At 40.7% G+C, this 22,629-nt stretch overlaps 1 protein-coding gene across 3 annotated transcripts in view; it reads right to left on the bottom strand.

Annotated features, from left to right (window-relative positions):
- The window catches only part of kif21b (kinesin family member 21B), a 150,309-nt gene that overhangs the window by 34,065 nt on the left and 93,615 nt on the right, over nt 1–22,629 (bottom strand). For all 3 annotated transcript variants that reach the window (XM_068007454.1, XM_068007456.1, XM_068007457.1), the window contains 10 exons: nt 21,754–21,983; nt 20,553–20,703; nt 19,973–20,167; nt 17,101–17,202; nt 15,866–16,028; nt 15,085–15,145; nt 13,506–13,563; nt 12,640–12,821; nt 7,156–7,248; nt 4,684–4,812 (listed from right to left, as the gene is read on the bottom strand). In XM_068007454.1, the coding sequence (XP_067863555.1) occupies nt 4,684–4,812; nt 7,156–7,248; nt 12,640–12,821; nt 13,506–13,563; nt 15,085–15,145; nt 15,866–16,028; nt 17,101–17,202; nt 19,973–20,167; nt 20,553–20,703; nt 21,754–21,983 (1,364 nt within the window). The remainder of the gene's footprint in view (nt 1–4,683; nt 4,813–7,155; nt 7,249–12,639; nt 12,822–13,505; nt 13,564–15,084; nt 15,146–15,865; nt 16,029–17,100; nt 17,203–19,972; nt 20,168–20,552; nt 20,704–21,753; nt 21,984–22,629) is intronic.

Below are 22,629 nucleotides of genomic sequence, written 5' to 3'. Positions count from 1 at the left end.
CCCAACCTATATTCACGGCCACCTCCTCAGCCTTGTCATCTCACGTGGCCTCTCTACTCCCAACGTGTCAATCATGGATAAGGCCATCTCTGATCACTTCTTTGTATCCCTCTCCACCCATATTACCCTTTCCCCTCCCAATCCCACTTCCTTCTGTGTTTGCCCTTGGAAAAAACTCCCCCCCCCCCCCCCCCCCCCAACTCACATACAACGGCACTTTCAAATTCCCAGCTATCTAGCCTTTAGCACTCCGCTTACCACAACATTTTTGCAGCTACCTATCTGCTCAATCGCACCCTCATCTCCAACTTTGATGCCCTTGTCTCCATTAAAACCATAACCCTCTCTCACCCTGATCATTCACCCTTGTACAGCCCTCATCTCTGCTCTTTTAAGTCCAAAGGACGCAGGCTTGAAAGTTTATGGCGGACAACTGGTATAGCCATTCATCGCCAGATATGGCTGGACAACATAAAGCACGATCGGGTCCTGCTCTCCTCTGCCAAAACTGCTCACTAGTCCAGGATCATCCTGGAATGCAAAGACAACCCCGGGCTTCTCTTCTCCACTACAAACCGACTTCTTAAGTCCTTTTCCCCTGCCTCCTCCACTTTCACCAACAAGTGCGAGGAGCTCATGGACTACTTTGAGACCATCCATTCAGCTGCCTCTGCTACTTCCCTCTCTTTCCCTAGCCCACCAAGCCAAATTTCCCTTAAGGTTCCCCCCTGCCCTAGCTCTGAACTCGATTCTTTATCTAGTTTCTCTCCTATCTCCCCATATGCCCTCACTGAGCTCATCTTGACCATGAGACTCACCTCCTGCCCCCTCGACCCTATTCCCACCAAACTGCTGACCACCCAACTTCCCTTCCTGGCCCCCATGTCACCTGACATTGTTAATGGTTCCCTCTCCTCAGGTACTGTCCCCCTCCACTTCAAATCTGCCATCATCACCCCACTCCTCAAAAAACCCACCTTGATCCTTTTGCCTTACTGCCCCATCTCCAACCTCCCTTTCCACTCCAAATGCATTATCATCTCCCAAATCCGTGCCTATCCTTCCCACAACTCCATGTTTGAACCCCTCCAATCAGATTTCCGCCCTTGCCACAGTACTGAAACGGCCCTTATCAAAGTCACAAATACCATCCTATTGACTGTGACCATAGTAAGCCATCCTTTTTCATCTTTCTCGACCTGTCTGCAGCCTTTGACACGATTGACCATACCATCCTCCTCCACGTTGCTCCTTCGTCGTCTAGCTGGGTGGGTCTGCGCTCGCCTGATTCCATTCTTATCTATCCTGTCGTAGCCAGAGAATCACCTGCAATGGCTTCTCTTCCCACTCCTGCACCACTGGAGTCCCCCAAGGATCCATTCTTGGCACCCTCCTATTTTTCATCGACATGCTGCCCCTCGGCGACATCATCCAAAAACACGTCAGGTTCCACATGTACACTACCTCACCACCACCTCCCTCGACCGCTCCACTGTCTCAGATTTGTCATACTGCTTGTCCGCAATCCAGCACTGGATGAGCAAAAACTTCCTCCAACTCAATATTGGGAAGACTGAAGCCATTGTCTTCAGTCCCCGTCACAAACTCCGTTCCCGAGCCACCGACTCCATCCTTCTCCCTGGGCACTGTCTGAGCCTGAACCAGACCGTTCGCAACCTTGGCGTCCTATTTGACCCTGAGATGAGCTTCCAATCAAAAGTCCACTCCACCACCAAGAGCTCCTACTTCCACCTCCGTAACATCGTCTGTTTCCGCCCCTGCCTCAGCTCATCTGCTGCTGAAACCCTCATCCATGCCTTTGTTACCTCTAGACTTGACTGTTCCAATACTCTACTGGCCGTCCTCTCATCTGCCACCCTCCATAAACTTGAACTCATCTAAGACTCTGCTGCCGGTATCCTAACTTGCACCAAGTCCTGTTCACCCATGACCCTCGTGCTCGCTGACCTGCAATGGCTCCCAGACAGGCCATTTTAAAATTTTCATCCTTGTTTTCAAATCCTTCCATGGCCTCGCCCCTCCCTATCTCTGTAACCTCCTCCAGCCTTACAATCCTCCGAGATCTCTGCGCTCCTCTAATTCTTGCCTCTTGCGCATCCCCGATTTTAATTGCTGCACCACTGGCTGCCATGTCTTCAGCTGCCAAAGCCCTAAGCTCTGGAATTCTCTCCCCAAAACCTCTCTACATCTCTACCCCTCTCTCCTCCATTAAGACGCTCCTTAAAACCTACCTCTTTGACCAAGCTTTTGGGCACCTGTCCTAACATGAGGCTCTGTGTCAAATTTTGTTTGCTAATCGCTCCTGTTAAGCGCCTTGGGACATTTTACTACGTTAAGGGGGCTATATAAATGCAAGTTGTTGTTGTCGAAGTGCCAGTTTTTAAAAACTTTATTTATTTATTTGCATTAATGTTAATTTCAAAGTTGCCCGTTATAGTTTCTTAAGTACTCTGTTTATTTCAGACAGAAACAGCTGTGTTCACTCATGTTCGCACCTCATTAAGGTGCACTGAATGTAATAAAAGAGCCTCTGGCATTCTTTAATAAAGTATATTATTTTGAAAAAAGAACTTTATATTTTCATCCATGGCTGATATTATAATAAATTAATGATAGGCATACATATTCCTCAAAGCTCAAGGCATTAAAAGTAACTGTGATTTACTCCTGTGGGTACAAAACAGAGCCAGGTAACCTCGCAAAGACTCTGCTATAACTTGCATAAAACTACTGCACATATTAAGGGTTGATCAATTGGATATTCTTGCGTAAAATCTTCTACAGGAAACCTTTTAAATACTTCATTGCTAACTTATCATACAGAACAGGTCTTGTGTAAGCCAAAGCTAAATTGATTCTGGTTGCTCAGGGATAGAAAGCTAATGAGTGCGTTCGTTTCTGCCACTAATTTTTTTCTGTAAACCCTAAAATAGCTAAAGCGAGGATTGCAAGAAAATGCAGCCTCTAGTATAGTGAAGTAGCACTGTTTTGCTTGTAGGAAAAATTATGATTCCAAATTTCTCTAAAATGGCATTCACCTTCTTACACCTAATCAAATTGTTGGTTATTTGCGCCTGGAAGAAGCTATTGATCAGTTAATGTTATTTCTCTTATTTTCTGCCCACTGATGGAGGTGGTAAAAGACTTTATTGGCAAATGTTTAGGTTAATGACAGTGTTAGTCTAGAGATGTGTCCGGCCATCAATGCTATTCGTGCAATGGCTTTCAATTTTTTTATTAACGCTGCCGCATTATACCGGCCATCACATACAGTGGGCAAATCGTGTTCGCACAAACGTACCCGCTATAAGCAGTGGGGACTGCAGTCACAAAACCAAGTGAACTTACAACTATAGGTGCTTCATCAGCATTATTTCAGGCATGCTGACATTTCCAGTGACCTGAAGACACAGGTAGAAAACTTTCATTATCATTTTTAGCTCACAGCCACCAACAGATTAATCCAGAATCAGTGAATTGTTGTGCCTTGTGGACATTGGCACCATACAGATTAGCCCCATGGATTACAGTTTGCTTATTCTTAAATGTGGTATTGGATATTTCCCTAGTTTAGATTGAAGGGTTACTGGAACAGTGATTCCAAATAAAAAACTTAATGTTTGTACTGATACCAAACACAAAGGGAAAATTCCATTCTCCAGAACTGTTAAACCCTTACCTAGTACTAAAGATTAATTGTGTTAAAACTCTGATTACCAGATGGGGGTTGCAATTAATCTCTCTCTCTCTTTACCTTATGTTAAGTGACAGAAACAAAAAGCATAACAATCCATAGACTGCACAATGGCATTTAGGAAAAGCAGGTGCTGAGGCTCCAAACAGCTTGCGTTAGAGGTTAATATCATGCAATAGAGAGAGCTTTTGACGAACTCATCCTTAGAGCAGTACTAGATATCATTAATCAAAATCAGAACTAAAATGGAGCTACAATTTAAACATCATAAATTTCTGGATTCTCTTCAAAAATCATTAGAAACTGCATCTCATTATTTATGTATTGGAAATAAATTATGGACTCTTTTCTGCAGCAACTTAACTGAATCAGACAATTCCCTGTGAAAATAATAGAAATCCCTAAAAAATGACTTGGGAATGAAAGTGTCAGGTTTTCAGAAAATAGTCACTTCAGTTTTACAGTCTACAATGAAAACACATTAACCTAGTCAGTTTACAAGGATATTCTTTTTAATTCTAATATAAATGGAACATCAACACATGGGTTAGATATTACAAGAAGTGTTATTTACTCTGAGGGAAAAAATATCTATATTTGTATATTTAAATTTTGATAGTAAAAGCTAATTACCGTTTCCACTATATTCTCTATATGACTAAATCAATCATTGGCATAATGGATTGTCAATTGAGCTGAAATTGACAATGGTAAATTTCTGAATTAACTTGTTAAATTCCAAAAGAATTACATTTTTTCATAATGTATTATCCTCCTGATATTAAATCGTAATGATGATTTCATATTTCACACAAGACAATTTCATCAAAGGTTAGTATCTGGTCAAAAAAGGATTTCTAAAGTTTCAGAAATGACCAGGTGTTGATCAATTCGATTAAATTTTCATAATGGCACCATTGCATTTATCAGAATGAGGGCAGTATAAATTCCTTCTGTCGTGCACTTACTTGTCATGTGCAGGGAAAGTCTGAAGCTGGGTACTGGTGAGTCGGGAGAACACGTTCCTGTCATTACGAGCTCGGGTTGGAGGGGAGGAAGGAGGAGTTATATTAATTTCAGAGGACCTCCAATCAGACCTGCAAGGAACAACAGATTTAGTCAGAGACAGAATAATCATTTGGTACATAGTTATTAAATATATTAAATATTATGCCTACTTATTCCTTCTTTCATTGTATTAAATTTCCAGCATCCTTTTTTCAATAATGACGATTCTCTACCTCAAAGGGTTGTGGATGCTCAGTCGTTGAGTATATTCAAGGCTGAGATCAATAGATTTTTGGACTCTAAGGGAATCAAGGGATATGGGAATCAGGCGGGAAAGTAGAGTTGAGGTCGAAGATCAGCCATGACCTTACTGAATAGTGGAGCAGGCTCGAGGGGCCGTGTGGTCTACTCCTGCTCCTAATCCTTATGTTCTGATAGGATGAGTCAGTAAATTGCACAACTCCAAAAATAAATGCAAAGGGCTCAGGATGAGAGACTGATCCAGTTTAAATTAGGAAATTCATTGACTGCAGAGTATAATGTCTGGAGTCATATGAGCTTAGGTTTTCCAATCGTAACAGATGATAAATCCTTAAAATGAAAGGGTTACTGTCGACATTATGATCCAAAAACCAAGGCCATGGTATGTAAAAAGCAGTGAGTAAAGCTAACAATTTAGCATTTTTACATTTATTACAAATTCCAATGGATCCAAAATGGCAGCTAAGGACTATGTTATGTTACCACTTCTCAACAGGTTTTCCATTGAAACTGGTTGAGAGATAAGGCACCTCAACTAATGGTGCAGAAAAGAACTACTGAAAATTGATAAAGATTTAATTGGTAGATTGGGGTGCAACTCTATTCAACAACTATCTCAGGCAAATATTTTACAATGGGTTTACAAAACAACTGGAGCATTGGTTCACTTCTTATTGACACTGCAACTGTAGTGCAAATGTAGCCCAAATCTGGAGTATACGCCCGACCTGACACGAAGTGAAACGAGAGTCCCTGGAGGAAGTAGTCTCACTCTGCTTTGGAGCCAATTTGGGCCATGACACCCAATTAACATTCCATTACCTGGAATTTCTGCAGGGGTTCTCCTGAACTTCTGCTATAACTTTGGCAGAAACCCTGCAGAAATAGCATGAACGGGCTTTTCTGTCATCTCTGTAGGGTTTCCGCCAATCTTCTGCCAAAGTTACGATGGGGATCGGGAGATCTAAACCTGTAGTGTGACTGCACTGTTAAATAGGAACATAGGAACAGGAGAAGGCCATTCAGCCACTCGAGACCGCTCCGCCATTTGATAAGATCATGGCTGATCTGTGATCCTTTAATACCTTTGGTTGGCAAAAAAGCTATCTATCGCAGATTTAAAATTAGCAATTGAGCTAGCATCAATTGCCGTTTGCAGAAGAGAGTTCCAAACTTCTACCACCCTTTGAAGTGTTTTCTAATCTCACTCCTGAAAGGTCTGGCTCTAAACTACAGCTTGTTAAGAATAATCAATTATAATAAACATACAAACTCTCAGTTATTGCACTGGTTATATTAGAATATTCAATAAAATATGAATAACTCATACTGATGTTGCTTGTGAAATAATGAATGCTTGTCATCTGAATTTACTGTGGTCAAAAAAGCCAGCTTGCCAACACTTTTATTAGAGACATGAGTTCTCAGGGTCTACTGAAAATAAATACAAAGTGTTTTTGACACTGTGATATATCATGGCAGAAGCAAATTGGAGTGGATTATGGCATGTAGTTTCCTAGGATGACTAGGTCCTTAGGAGTCATAATGCATGCCGGTAATCTGATTCTCTAACCATCCTGACTATTAATGTTTTAGGATGTTATCTGAAACCAGGAGAAAGACCGAATTCCCTCAAAAGAAGTGGACTGTAGCCAGAAGTCGAGCATCCAACTGAAAACATAAGAACTTGCAACATAACTAGTGATAGGCAATTGAATCCTGCACTGGCAACTACTTAAAATCTTTAATGAATTCTTGAGATGCCAACATTTGCCTGATCAGCACCAACTCTGAGGCCCAAAGTTTGAGTATAATGCAATGGAATATTCATGATAAACATTGGCTTCAATGTGCAGAAATAGCTGTGTATTTACAAATACTGGTGTAAGACTTCACCACTGCACCTTTCTATCAACTCGCACACAGAGCTAATTTCAGCCTGACATGTTAGCTATTGACACATACTCACATCAAACTCACATGGTATGTCTGACACTCTACTTGTGTTCGGATAATAAGAGTATCAGAAATTAAAGTGACTCCACCCTAATTACACTTGTATTAGATTAACTTTTATTATAAAGTTTGAATTAAAGTAAATGTGCCTTTATTTCAAATAGCAGTACTCTCTCAAATCTCTGTTTGGATATGTTGCTTTGTCTTATATTAACCTAGATTTGTCAGTTGAGATCTGTACTTTCTCATAGGACTTTCTCCTCGAGAGCGGTGACGTATCTTGCAACTTCTTAGCAGATTGCCTGGGACTGTGGAGGAAAAGAAGAATATGAGGAAGTTATCAATGGACATTTGACACACAAACTGATCTTCTCAATACTTATTTCAATATTAGTCAATCTCTCAAGGCATTGCGCATGGGAAGCCAAGAGCAAATGTAGTCTTCGGGTGAAGCTAGGTTAGAGGGCGGGGATAATTGGACTAGGACATGCAAGTGTATTTCTGCCTCCATCATAGAAGTTTTGTAGATAGGAAGTGCGCACAAACACAAGATTTTTTTACATATCAAAAAATTGTGGTGTACAATATTCCCTGTAACTATCATTTACTATCACAGATAAAGTAAGTTCTGGTTCAACTGATCACGTCAGAATTCTGTGTCAGATATAACTCTGGTCATCTGTACTGTTCTATCAGAGTCTCATGTGATCCATCTATTTTAAAATGAACTGAAGAAATAGCACCACCCACTGTTAAAATACAATACTTTCATGTGTACGTGAGGGAGATAAATGTTGCTACAGCGCTCTGTAAAGAACAGGCCTGTTTTCAACATGTAGAATTACAGGTGTAATTGCTTATATTTAACAAATTTTATACAAAAAAGAAAATCTAGGTTGGACACCAGTGGATTCCTTATTCTTTGTAACCCCTGAGAGGGCACTAAATTCTTACATTGCATTCAGGAGAACTTTATTAGCCAGTACATAGCAAGTCCAATAAGAGATGGGGTGCAGTTCTGGATTTAGTTTTAGGAAATGAGGCTGGACAGGTGGAAGGAGTAGCAATGGGAGTGCATTTTGGTGGTGGTGATCATAATTCAGTTAGTTTTAGCATAGTTACGGAAAAGGACAAAGATAGAACAGGAGTAAAAGTTCTCAATTGAGGAAAGCCCAATTTTACTAAGCTGTGAAGTGATTCAGCAAAAATGGAATGGAAATGGCTACTTGAAGGTAAATCAATATCAGAGCAGTGAGAGGCATACAAGAGGTAGATTTAAGGGGTTCAGAGTAAACATGTTCCCACAAAGAAAAAGGGTGGGACTGCCAATTCTAGAGCCCCCTGGACGTCAAAGAGCATACAGGGTAAGGTAAGGCAGAAAAGGAAAGCTTACGTCAGACACCGAGAATTCAACATTGCAGAAAGCCTAGAGGAGTACAGAAAGCGCAGGGGTCAAATTAAAAAGGAAATTAGAAAAGCAAAGAGAGGGCATGAAAACATAGAGTCATAGAGTTATACAGCACGGATAGAGGCCCTTCGGCCCATTGTGTCCGCGCCGGCCATCAGCCCTGTCTACTCTAATCCCATATTCCAGCATTTGGTCCGTAGCCTCGTATGCTATGGCATTTCAAGTGCTCATCCAAATGCTTCTTGAATGTTGTGAGGGTTCCTGCCTCCACAACCCTTTCAGACAGTGAGTTCCAGACTCCAACCACCCTCTGGGTGAAAAAGTTCTTTCTCAAATCCCCTCTAAACCTCCCGCCTTTTACCTTGAATCTATGTCCCCTTGTTATAGAACCCTCAACGAAGGGAAAAAGCTCCTTAGTATCCATCCTATCTGTGCCCCTCATAATTTTGTACACCTCAATCATGTCCCCCCTCAGCCTCCTCTGCTCCAAGGAAAACAAACCCAATCTTCCCAGTCTCTCTTCATAGCTGAAGCGCTCCAGCCCTGGTAACATCCTGGTGAATCTCCTCTGCACCCTCTCCAAAGCGATCACATCCTTCCTGTAGTGTGGCGACCAGAACTGCACACAGTACTCCAGCTGTGGCCTGACCAGTGTTTTATACAGCTCCATCATAACCTCCTTGCTCTTATATTCTATGCCTCGGCTAATAAACGCAAGTATCCCATATGCCTTCTTTACCACCTTATCTACCTGTTCCGCCGCCTTCAGGGATCTGTGAACTTGCACACCAAGATCCCTCTGACCCTCTGTCTTGCCTAGGGTCCTCCCATTCATTGTGTATTCCCTTGCCTTGTTAGTCCCTCCAAAGTGCATCACCTCGCACTTTTCCGGGTTAAATTCCATTTGTCACTGTTCCGCCCATCTGACCAACCCATCTATATCGTCCTGCAGACTGAGGCTATCCTCCTCGCTATTTACCACCCTACCAATCTTTGTATCATCAGCGAACTTACTGATCATACCTTTTACATTCATATCCAAGTCATTAATGTAGACCACAAACAGCAAGGGACCCAGCACCGATCCCTGTGGTACCCCACTGGCCACAGGTTTCCAGTCACAAAAACAACCTTCGACCATCACCCTCTGCCTTCTGCCACTAAGCCAGTTTTGTATCCAAAGTGCCAAGGCACCCTGGATTCCATGGGCTCGTACCTTCTTGACCAGTCTCCTGTGGGGGACTTTATCGAAGGCCTTACTGAAATCCATGTATACCACATCCACTGCGTTACCCTCATCCACACGCCTAGTCACCCCCTCAAAAAATTCAATCAAATTAGTCAGACATGATCTTCCCTTGACAAAGCCATGTTGACTATCCCTGATTAATCCTTGCTTCTCCAAGTGGAGACTAATTTTGTCCTTCAGAATTTTTTCCAATAATTTTCCTACCACTGATGTTAGGCTCACTGGCCTGTAGTTCCCCGGTTTTTCCCTACTTCCCTTCTTGAATAATGGTATTACATTAGCGGTTCTCCAGTCCTCTGGCACATCCCCTGTGGCCAGAGAGGTTCTGAATATATGTGTCAGAGCCCCCGCAATCTCCTCCTTTGCCTCACACAGTAGCCTGGGATATTGGCAAGTAAAATCAAGGAAAACCCAAAGATGTTTTATAAATACATTAAGAGCAAGAGGATAACTAAGGAAAGAGTAGGGCCTATTAGAGACCAAGAAGGTAACCTATGTGTGGAGGCGGAAGATGTTGGTATGGTTCTTAATACCTTGCGCCTGTCTTCACAAAAGAGAGGGACGATGCAGACATTGTAGTTAAGGAGGAGTGTGAAATATAGGATGGAATAAACAGTGAGAGAGGAAGTATTAAGGGGATTAGCATCTTTGAAAGTAGATAAATCACCAGGGCCAGATGAAATGTATCCAAGGCTGTTAAAAGAAGCAAGGGAGAAAATAATGGTGGCTCTGAGCATCATTTTCCAATCCTCACTGGATACAGGCTTGGAGGATTGGAGGACTGCTAACGTTGTATTGTTGTTTAAAAGGGGAGCGAGGGATAGACCGAGTAATTATAGGCCAGTCAGTCTAACATCAGTGGTGGGCAAATTATTGGAATCAAATCTGAGGGACAGGATAAACCGTCACTTAGAAAGGCACGGAGTAATCAAGGACAGTCAGCATGGATTTGTTAAGGGAAGGTTGTGTCTGACTAACTTGATTGAATTTTTTGAGGAGGTAACAAGGTGGGTAGATGAGGGTAGTGCATTAGATATAGTCTACATAGATTTTAGCAAGGCTTTTGACAAGGTCCCACATGGCAGGCTGGCCAAAAAAGTACAAACCATGGGATCCAAGGAAAACAACCCCAACCTATCCAATCTTTCCTCATAGCTAAAATTTTCCAGTCCTGGCAACATCCTCGTAAATCTCCTCTGTACCCTCTCTAGTGCAATCACATCTTTCCCGTAATGTGGTAACCAGAAATGTACGCAGTACTCAAGCTGTGGCCTAACTTCGTTAGGGGGCATGATTAAGAAGTTTGCAAATGATACAAAAATTGGCCGTGTGGTTGATAGTGAGGAGGAACGCTGTAGACTGCAGGAAGATATCAATGGACTGGTCAGGTGAGCAGAAAAGTGGCAAATGGAATTCAATCCGGAGAAGTATGAGGTAATGCATTTGGGGAGGGCAAACAAGGCAAAGGAATACACAATAAATGGGAGGATACTGAGAGGTGTAGAGGAAGTGAGGGACCTGGGAGTGCATGTCCACAGATCCCTGAAGGTAGCAGGACAGGTAGATAAGGTGGTTAAGAAGGCATATGGAATACTTTCCTTTATTAGCCGAGGCATAGAATACAAGAGCAGGGGGGGTTATGCTGGAACTGTATAAAACACTAGTTAGGCCACAGCTTGAGTACTGTGCAGTGTTCTGGTCACCACAATACGGGAAAGACGTGATTGCACTGGAGAGGGTACAGAGGAGATTTACGAGGATGTTGCCAGAACTGGAGAATTTTAGCTATGAGGAAAGATTGGATAGGTTGGGTTGTTTTCTTTTGAACAGAGGAGGCTGAGGGGTGATTTAATTGAGTCGTACAAAATTATGAGGGGCCTAGATAGAGTGGATAGGAAGAACCTATTTCCCTTAGCAGAGAGGTAAATAATCAGGGGGCATAGATTTAAAATGATTGGTAGAAGGATTAGAGGGGAGCTGAGGAAAAACTTTTTCACCCAGAGAGTGTTGGGGGTCTGGAACTCACTGCCTGAAAGGATGGTAGAGGCAGAAACCCTCAACTCATTTAAAAAGTACCTGGATGTGCACCTGACATGCCATAACCTACATGGAGACAGACCAAGTGCTGGAAAGTCGGATTAGGGTGGGTGGCTCATTTTCGGCCAGCGCGGACACGATGGGCCAAACGGCCTCCTACTGTGCTGTAAATTTTCTATGATTCTATGACTTCAATTTGAGCCCCCCGTTCCTTCTTAAGTTGCTTTACACCACACATCGCTCTGCTCAAGACGGCAGAATTTGGCTCACATTCCTACCAAGGTCATGGCAACTGTCCACCAGAATGTGGGTGAGAGCAGATAAAGATTCTCCCTGTGATTTTCTATCACCATGTAAGAACTGGATGCACAAACTCTGCTGTAACACTCTGTAGCCAACAGACAGCTCCAGGAGCACAGGACAATTCAAATTAATTGTAGATTCTAAATAAATGGACAAGTTATAAATGGATTTCCAAAGTGATTTCAGTGGGCTTGACATTGAAGTGAGTCAGAAAATTGAATGTGTTGGAATATGTCAGGTTCAGATCACATGTACAATGTCATTTTCATTGTTGTCAGTGGTTAGCAGCAACAGTTTGTGGTTGAAGTGACAAGAGTTAGTCAATGTCTTTTTAAAAAAAAAATGGTCTCTGCTGTAGTGTTGTTCTGCTGTCTGGTGGTATATACTTGGCAAAGGATGGGATCCTGTGGTAACTTTGAAATAAGTTGCAAAAACATTTTAGCATCTCAGTTGCATATTATGTTGAAAAAAAAACTTGTGCTTGGTTCAGGTTACCTGTATGTAAAATTTACACATTTGTATCAAAACAACTGAGCCTGTTTTGCTTATTTCCATCTTCCATAAGTTAAACAGTTAGCAGGTTGAAGTTTCCCCAAACTCAACCAAGTTAGAGCCTGTATCTGTGGGACATTTCCTGTTATTTCAAAATAAAACATGGCACACAACTCTCCACTGCAAGATAAGAACAGTAGATTGACTCACAAAGTGTTTCCAGATCTAGGTTGGAGAGCAGTGGATTCCTTATCCTTTGGAACGCGTGAGAGGACTTCAATTGTCTTGAGGCCATTCTCTTTTATATCAGTTGATCTGATTAGACTTGGAGTGGACAGATCCAGAGCAGAGTAGTAACCCTCCCGATGCTGCAACTCCATCCTTTGCTCAGTCTATGAATTAAAAATCAAAATCATAATGCCATAGCAAGAGTCAAAACCTAGTATGGTAGCTTAGGAATAAAAATCTGTGGTAGTAACAACACAGTTGTAGTACCAGTGCAAGGTCTTGTCCCAACCTCAACTACGCAGAAACTGTTAGATATATGAGAAACAAGCTGCAGTCATTTCCACTCTGTAGACAACTTCTTTTTAAACTTGAAGATATATTTTTAAAACATTTAAAAATGAGATAGCCAACCTATTGGTGGTCAGTTAACAACAAGGTTGTATCTTTTGTGTTTGAATTAAATTTTTATTGGAATAGTTGCCAAGACAAGTAGGAGCAGATGTGACACGCATTTATCCTTTAAAAAATAAACTGGCATTACAGTGCCAATTCCCAAATTTGAAGGAAAAAGTTGAAAACATACATTCTTAATGTAGTGTCAACCACCACTGAGTAAAGCACACTTTTGAAATGTTACAAATGATTAAAAACATGACATCTGGACAACCTATCGCAAAAGAACACACTAAATGATAATGCTAATATGTAGTTTTTAAATGACATTCAAAGCTGGTGTACACTAAACACAATATCTGCTGGCACTAAAAATAGACTGAGGGGTTAATTTATCTCTTAGCAAACTGAGTGTGTAGATGTTGCACATCTCTATGACAAAATAACAGTCGTACCTTTATTCTAAAATCTCCCTGGCTTAGGGAATGCTTTGAGTAAGAATGGGAAATTAAACTGGAAAGAGAAAACATAATAGAGTTATTAGAATAAACTTCTAATGTACAGATTCAATTTCTCAGAAAAATGAACAGGTTAATCATGTACAAATCTTAAAACTCAATCTATTATATTCAACTTGGAAAGCATACTGGACAGTTATACTTCAATAATTACAACTTAACAATTTCATATATTTAAAAAAATTGTGGTACATGTAGCTTAAACAATAATGTAGATGAACCACCTCCTGGCTCACCTTCTACTTCACCTATTGTAGTGTTAGAAAGGATCTGGCCAGAATTGCATCTGTGATATTTGTTGGTTGCCATCAGTTCAGTGTGGCTCTTTCGGCTCAAAAGGTAAGTACTATTTGTTTTTAATACAAATAACAGAGGGAATATACAATAGGACTCCATTGTGTAGTTGAGAGATTAATGCAGTTATTGTGGTGGGGATAAGACCAGTTTCTAACTAGGTACACCCCAAGACAGCAGCATGAGTAATCAAGGGGCAAAATCAGTGATGGGTTTGCAATGGGCACCTCCTGGAGCCCTGGCAGTAGCTTCCTATTGTTGGCACTCGACATAGGGGAAACACTGGAGGCTGTTAGCAATACCTTACAACCACATCAAAAAATATAGTATTGTTGAAACTAAAACCACTTGTCAGTTACCAGCAACAGTAAGAAAGTAATGGAACTTATTGTGCAAACAAAAAAGCTCTGCTTTAATCCAGTTCTGAGGATTTTGGCTGTTTGGGCATGGAGCTTGAATGCCTCTGCTTCTGAGGAGTTATGCTAATTCAGACCCTGCATGTGATCACTATTTAAATTACTGTACTAAACAGTATTTTATTCTGTAGAAAACAAATCTCAGACACCAGTACATTATCATTTCAGAATAGCCTAGATAGTAAATAAAATATTGCAGAATTTTTGAATGGAACTATTTTAGTCATTCTTCTTTTCTCATCCCTCCTTGTTGGAGTATGGTTCCATGAACATTGGATGCTCGCTTTTACCTTAGCTAAGTGACCATTTTTTATTTGTGAGTTTAGGTGGAGAGTGTCAGCAGACACTTTTGACTATGGAGTCCAATCCTGTCCTCAGCGGACACACTCACACTCACACCCATCAGTGTTTTCTTGATAGCAATAAGGACTGGAAACCCTAGACAATTTCTGCACCCAACTCCATCCCATGAGTGCTGAGGCCCATTGCAATATCCGTACTGTTGCCATGGCTGAGTTCTAACCTGGGATCTTCTTGACCAGTAGCACAGCTACCTGCTACCTTAATCAAATCATCGGGAGAGCTGAATATACATTTTTAGCTCATCGTTTTTATTGAGTTAATGCTAATGTCTTCAGTGATATTGTATTATTATCCACATTATCAAATTGATCCCTTGATGCCCTGCAGTAATTTTCTTGTTTGGCGCAGGGCATCAGTCATAGCAATAGGAGAGTGCTTCAGCCAGCTAAATCATTTGCCCATGAATTATAAAGGTTTGTTATATGCACTTTTCAACATCTTACCTGCTGTCTAGCCCTGTGCTGCACTCAGATATTTCCTCATCACTGCTGACTTCTCCATTTTCTGAAAGTCACAAATGTTAAATGTAAAGAAAAGCTGATTATCCAATTTTTCATTTTTCAAAGACTTCATGTAAAACTGTATCCTACAATTCACACATTAAAACAAAGCTCTAAGGTTTTTAGTTCTGTCACCTTGTTCCTTGATGTCTCACAGAAACGCACAATAAACTGCAGAGTTTCTGATGCTGTTTATTACCATGCAGAACATAGTGGAACCACAGGACATTTAACCATTTGCATGACGGGATACAATGAAATCAAGAAATTTTAGTGTCCTAATTTTGGTGAAAAGTTGATTTTTTTTTTGGTCTTTGGAGAACTAGGGCAACACTTGAGATTACTAATTTACAGAATTTAAATCAATGTAAAATCGTATTGGAATTCTCTGGGAATACCTACATGCATTAGCCATTTATTTATATGATGCTTACTGCAGAAAATGATCAATTCTCTGTATAATACCTTGTGTAAAACAAATGTCATCAGTTTAATGTGTTAATAGTGTAATGTTCAGTATATTGTTACTGTAACGATAGAACATTTGGAACTCCTCTCCAAGTTCAAACAGTTCTATGAAAAATTAAACTAAGTCAGGGCAGAAGCATGGAATAAAGGATGCAAAACTACAAAACTTACAGCCTCTTGTGCTATTTCTTTATTAATATTTCATTATAAAATATAAATTATAAAGAGACATTGTGATCAGTAGGGAGCACATTACCTTGTGAGACACTTTGAAGCAATGTCTGTAGTTCAGGGATAGATTCAGCTTTTTCCCTCAACATGTTAATCAGCTGATTTGGAACAGAATCAGTTACATCTATTTGCTTTAATCGACCTTCCAGCAGCTTAATCTGAGCCTCTTTCTGAGCCACTTGCATGCCCTGGAGATGAAGACAATTGAAGAGCACACGTCAATGTAAAAACTGCGTAACATTTTCCAATAACTGAATCCAAATCCTAAATACTATGCATTCCATCATGGAGGCAGTGTACTCCCAGATCATTTTTAGTGATGCCTCAAGGGACTGTTTCAGGCAGGCAGACGGCCAGAGGGATGTATACGAGGCCTGGCCATTAATATTGGCCGGGCCTCCCACTTATATTCCCGGGTGGGTGGTCCGCATGTCCCGCCGGCTTTACCCCCCGGGTTTTAAAATTCCTCTTTACGTGTTAGCAGGTTACTTCACCCCATGGGCATCATAGATTGAGCCCAATTCTGTCTTCACCTAATATCCATAGATGCACACATCCAGCAGGGGGTTGCTAGAAAGTGATCAGAAGCATGAGTCCTGGCCAATTTAGTACCACAACCATCATTTAGATCAGATAAGTCACAACAGATATAAGATTAAAACTGGGACCTTCTTGATCCATACTGCTCAGCTGCTCACTGTAAACCCACTGCGCCATTGGAGAAGCCACCTTATGAGGATATATCCATACGTGAAGGATCCATTAATATCCAGTCACATCAGCCACCAGCCAGACCTCTATATGGGATCTTGAAAATCCCATACACAGGATTAAATGCTGAAAGTCACAGAATCATCTCATTCCCAAATACTATGCATTCCATCATGGAGGCAGTGTACTTTCAGATGATGTGGCTTAATCACAAAACAAAACAAATATTTATTTTCCTATTCATGACATGTTGCTGTGTGGAAACTAAAGACACCAGTGCTTCAGTCCTCTATCATCAGCATGAAACGCCTGAAATACAGACTGAAGAACAGATCTGTCCAGGTGTAGTGACAGGTTGCCTCATCTGTAGACGGTGCTGGCTAATACCTTGCATCAGTGATATGAAAAACTGAAAATAGCCGATTACAATACAAATACTTCTGACCACTTTCCAGCTAGCTAACCACTTTCGAGCACCTAACAGACAGTTAATCAGCAGTATCTCTATCACACTTATAAAAGTGCACATTGGTGATGTGCCTTTCCCACCTTGTCAATAGACATTTTAAGAAAGTGATCCAGCAAGTGACGTGCTTCGGCCAAGGAACACGAACTAATGACAACAGATGTGTCTGTTGAGTTAATCTCATCCTGCAAAACACAGTGAGAGAAACAAATATAAAACAAACAGCTATTGGTGAGAACATGAGGAGCCAATGTACATAAGCATCTTTTATTCAGCTCCTGCCCATTGCTTTTTAAACAGTAGCGCTCTCCATTCAGAGTAGACTGGTAGTCAGATCATCTACATGGTACAAGTCAGGAGTGGGATGGAATACTCTCCATTTGCCTGGATGAGTGCAGCTCCAACAACACAAGAAGCTTGACACAATCCAGGACAAAGCAACCCGCTTGATTGCCAACCCATCCACCACCCTAAACATTCACTCCCTTCCCCACCGGCGCCCCATGGCTGCAGTGTATACAGGATGCAATGCAGCAACTTGCCAAGGTTTCTTTGACAGCACCTCCCAAACCCATGACCTCTACCACCTAGAAGGACAAGGGCAGCAGGCACATGGGAACAACGCCACCTGCACGTTCCCCTCCAAGTCACACACCATCCCGACTTAGAAATGTATTGCTGTTCCTTCATCGTTGCTGGGTCAAAATCCTGGAACTCCCTACCTAACAGCACTGTGGGAGAACCTTCACCACACGGAATGCAGCGGTTCAAGAAAGCGGCTCATCACCACCTTCTCAAGGGCAATTAGGGATGGGCAATAAATGCTGGCCTTGCCAGCAACGCTCACATCCCATGAACAAATAAAAAAAAGACACACAGTAATTGCTAGTCACCATAATGACCATTTCACTGCAAAGTGGCCACAACACATCAGAACGCTAACAAAATCTGGGATCTTAGCATTTGCATTAGTCTGTAGATTACTTCCATCTATTTTAATTGCAAATGTAGTCACTTCATGGTCGGTGGTCAGAAGGGCTAGTATAATCGAGAAGCTTGTTATTTAAGAGATCCTCAGAATGTCAAGGCTGCCATATCAAACAAAGCAAATAGGAAATCCATTGATGCAATGAAATGTACTGAAACAGACTACAGAAATGGAAACCTCTATTTGTATTATTTTTATTTCTCCAATTTGCTGAAATTATATTTTTCTTCTATTTTGGGCTCCGCCCGTCCAAGATCATGCAAAAGTTCCCAAAAAAGGAGAAGCAGCCAACCTGTCTTTGGACATTTGCAGAGTGGCAAGTTCCACAAATTAATTTCAATGAGAATATGGGCAACCTCACCAACCCACAATCTGAAGTGTTTAGTACCAGACTGCAACAGCCAAGAACATAAACACTACGCTTTAGCACGCTGGGAGATTTAGGGAACTTTAAGCCGGATTGTGAAAATAGCTCCAAAACATTTTGACTCGCTAATCGGCCACTGTATTACCAGTAAAGGTGTATGGGCATGCTGTAGACCACCTAGCCCCTCAATTTTCCATCAATTCAATGAAACTTTCACTTTGTGAATATTGTTTGAATGAAGCAGCAAAATACAATATGAGAAATCTCATATTGGTTTAAATCTTGTATTGGTTTACAGTGAAGAGCCAAAGCTACTTTTATTAACCTAATAGACCCCAGTTATCACAACTTACCTGAAAATAGTTGGTAAATATCAATGAATCCTGCAGCATTGAATGGGCCATTTGCCAGAATTTCCAGTACGCACTTTAAAATTCAAGGGATACCCAGAGATGCAACAAAAAAGGTTAAAATGTGAATTCTGGTGCTCATTTCTCTAGAATTTGGGATGTTGGTCACTCGTGAGTACTCCTAGCCTAGTTTCTTTAAGGTTGATGTTCGTTCAAATTTTCTGCATTAATCGGGAGTGTAAGTAATGATTACTCATTAATACTCCACTCCGCTAAGTGAGCAGACTTTACGAAAAACAACAGGTCAGTCTGAATTGGCAATAAATATTGGGTTTCATTTCTATTTTGAGACAAAGAAAGCTTGCATTTCCTTCCCCCATCTTAACCATAAAATACTGAAAAGGTGAAGCTGTCAGTGGTTGCTTCTAATGGATTTACCCAAAATAATATTGCATCAAGTCAACTTAAGTTTCTCGTGGTTTATGAAACAAAAAAGTGTCACATTTTAATTCATTACAGGCTTTAATTACACTTTCTCACATTTAACCAGGCTGAGTTCCTTTTAAAAAAAAATCAATGCGATCAGCACTGAAACATAATTACAAACCAGTACTATTAGCACTGGCCATTTTAACACTTTCTGCTTTCCTAAAAGTGGCAACTGAGTTTGAGGACACTACTCCTCAGCCAGGCTGCTGGCAGATCAGTCTGCACCCTTGGTGTCAACCTGCTTTTTTCTTCTCATGTTGCTGGACCCTCTTCCACTTAGCCAACTACTCAAGTTTCCATTTCAGATCTGCCTTACTCCTACTGCCTCAGCTATTCACATGTTCTCTGTTTCTCTTAATTTCTTTAATTATGCTTTTTTCTATTGTCTCATGTTATTGGAACTTAGCAATTTAATTGTCTCCTGTTTTCCTTTTAAGAACCTTACAGATCATTCTATGTACACTATCTCTCTCAATGTGTGTATGTTTTTTTTTCCCCTCTCCTTTATTTCATTCCCTCTTTAAAGGCTGTTAATCTTAATTTTTGTAGTTCAGATGAAGGGTTACTCCTGAAACATTAACTTGGCTGTTCTCTCCACAGATGCTGATGGACCTGCAGAGTGTTTCCAGCATTTATTACTTTTGCTTCAGATTTTCAGCTTTTTGCATTTTATTTATACTCATCTTCAATAGATACTAGTTTCAGATGATAAACCAAATTTTACATGCCTGCCCCACTCCACAACACCTTAGCCCGAATACCTTGGTTTCCTCGATCTGCATTATGGTAGCCTGGCATTCAGAAATGCTGTCATTAATATAGTCAATATTTGCATTTAAGGCCTCAAGCTCCTCATTTATTTCCTGGATGGACTTATCATCTTCTGGATTTTCTTTTACAATCCGTTCCCTTTTCTCAAGCAGCATCTCCTGCAGGCCGATTAGTTCCTCTCGTTTCTGCAAAGGAATGGCAGACATTGATCGATTATTAATACTTTAAAAAATGGAATACAGGGCTGGAAAAACTAGTTCAGGCTCAGTTGATTCAAGGAATAATGAACCAGAGATGTTTAAATATTGTTCAATTTGAATTCTATGGTACTTGATAAATGTTAAGCAAAATGGTCTTCCCACCATCGTTTGTCACTAAAAATGTAATTTCTATTGGTTTATGTTGACATACATCTTCACAAATTAAACCTAAATACATTAAAAACAACTGTAACACTAGATGCAACAGTGATTCCAGCTTCAGAAGCAGAGAATACATACAAATGGAAAACAATGCTGCAAAGCCTGGAGAGTAACCCAGCATGTTTGAGTAATAACTTAGTGTGAATACCCCAAGCAGGCGATTCATATCAGCTTCCAAGTTGGAAATGGTCATCCTCTGCATCACAATGTCAGTTACCCTGTGTTCCAGTGCCTGCCATTTTAGCCGGGCAGTCTTCGAGAAGTTCTCACCAACTCCCTTTTTATGGTACCTGATCTTTCTGCAGAATAAAAGGAAACATTTAACAAGTTCAACAAAAAAAATTCAGAACAAACAGTAAGAGAGGTAGAGTAGGTTTATGTTAGTAAAAGGTGGCAGGGAGGGAGGGAGCATGGAATATAGTCACTTATTTTAGTGAAATACATTTCCTCATATTGTAAATCACAATAAACACAACTGCTGTGTCATTGACACTTTGGGGCACTGGCTGTACATAACATTTAATACAATGTGATCCATGAGCGGTCAAACTGTTTTGGTTGAATTGAGCCCCTTCCCAACCCTCCCAAAAAAAAATCCCTATTAGGATACTTTCATGTACATTCCCCTGAGCCAATCTCTACCAGACTTTATATCGTGCAGGCTCAGATTAATAGAAAGATTTCTGTTAGCCATTCACTCTATTCCAAGGATAAAGTCCTCTATGCAGCAAAACCAAGAAAAAAATGGATGGTAGAAAAAATAACAGTAATTTTAAAATAATCCCAGTGTTCATTGAACTTTAGCTTAAAACTACTGAAAAAGAACATTCAAATTGAAAGAGAGGCCACATAAGGGATATCCAATTTATGTCATCGGATAAAGATAAATTGTTTCTCACAAATGGAATAAGCCTGTTCACCATGCATTCAATTGAATTTTTAACAATTGCAAGTGTACAGCTTTTTCAACAGCCTCTGCCAAATCAAGTTATGTACCTTTCACCAGAAGTGACAGTTCATTATTAGAAAAATCCCCCAAACAGAATTAAATATGAAATTCAAGCTATCTTGGTCTCAGCTGGAAAGTTGGTATGAATATTTAACTCTCTGATGCTATGCTAAGCCAAAAAAAACTTGTCAAAACTTTTCAAATCTTGTCCTTTGCCACAAAACATTTGAATAGGTCAGATTTACAGTGGTAGTGAGAGAAAAAGAATGATGCTAGTCACTATTGTTACATCCTACTGAGTTTTTCACATCCCATAATATTAAAACAATTCTTGTACTGACAGGAATTCATTAATCATTAATGTTGATTTATTTTTCACCTTTTAAAATTACATACTTACCTCACTGCCCTAGTTCCATTCACTGCAGAAACAGTCTCATTCCAGGCTGCATTTAACTTTCTGTTCCACTGTTTAACAATGTTGGACACAGACTTCGAGGCAGAATCTGGTTCTGAAGATGTGGTACTGGCCGAAAGCTCTGTCCCCGAGTCCAGGATATTTTGCTTCCGGTTCACACGACCAGCTACTCGGTCAGACATTGGTCTGGCTAATCTTCGAAGTGCACTGACCTAAGCATAACAATTAAACAGAATAATGACAGAAATATCAGAAGATGCAATGAACTGTCGGTATTTGGTTTTAAAGGGGGGATCTCTTTCTTCACTGATGCTTTCTAATTGTACTTTGAAAATCATACAATATCTATTACCGATATCCATTTCAAAATTTATTTGGATGTAAAATATCCTGATTAATGTTCCCTCTATTAGTGTAATTTTTTGGAATATTTTTCAGCATCACTGACACAGGAGGTGGAACTTACCAAGTCCAGCAATGTAAAGGACCTAAATCTTAGGAATTAATGCTGCAGAATAAGGCCTTACAATGCTCTTGCCATTAAGTGATTTATTTTCCCTATAAAATCCCTGTAACTAATTATTGATGTATATAAGTAAAAGTTTCCCTTCCCCAAGAATCATAGAATGGTTACAGCACAGAAGGCGGCCATTCGGCCCATTAAGCCCGTGCTGGCTCTCTGCAAGAGCAATCCAGCTAGTCCCATTCCCCCACCCTTTCCCCAATAGCATCATGGGGGCAATTTTAAAAACGGAGCCGGGAAGGGGCAAGGGCTCAAACTGAGGTCGGGTTTCCCAGACATCCTTACGATTTGGATGTAACAACGTCTTTTATTTTTTTTTGTCGGTTTCCCATCCG

Source organism: Heptranchias perlo, chromosome 27, assembly GCF_035084215.1.
Source record: "Heptranchias perlo isolate sHepPer1 chromosome 27, sHepPer1.hap1, whole genome shotgun sequence".
Taxonomy (NCBI): Eukaryota; Metazoa; Chordata; class Chondrichthyes; order Hexanchiformes; family Hexanchidae; genus Heptranchias; species Heptranchias perlo.
This window is presented reverse-complemented; position numbering and strand designations above follow the sequence as displayed.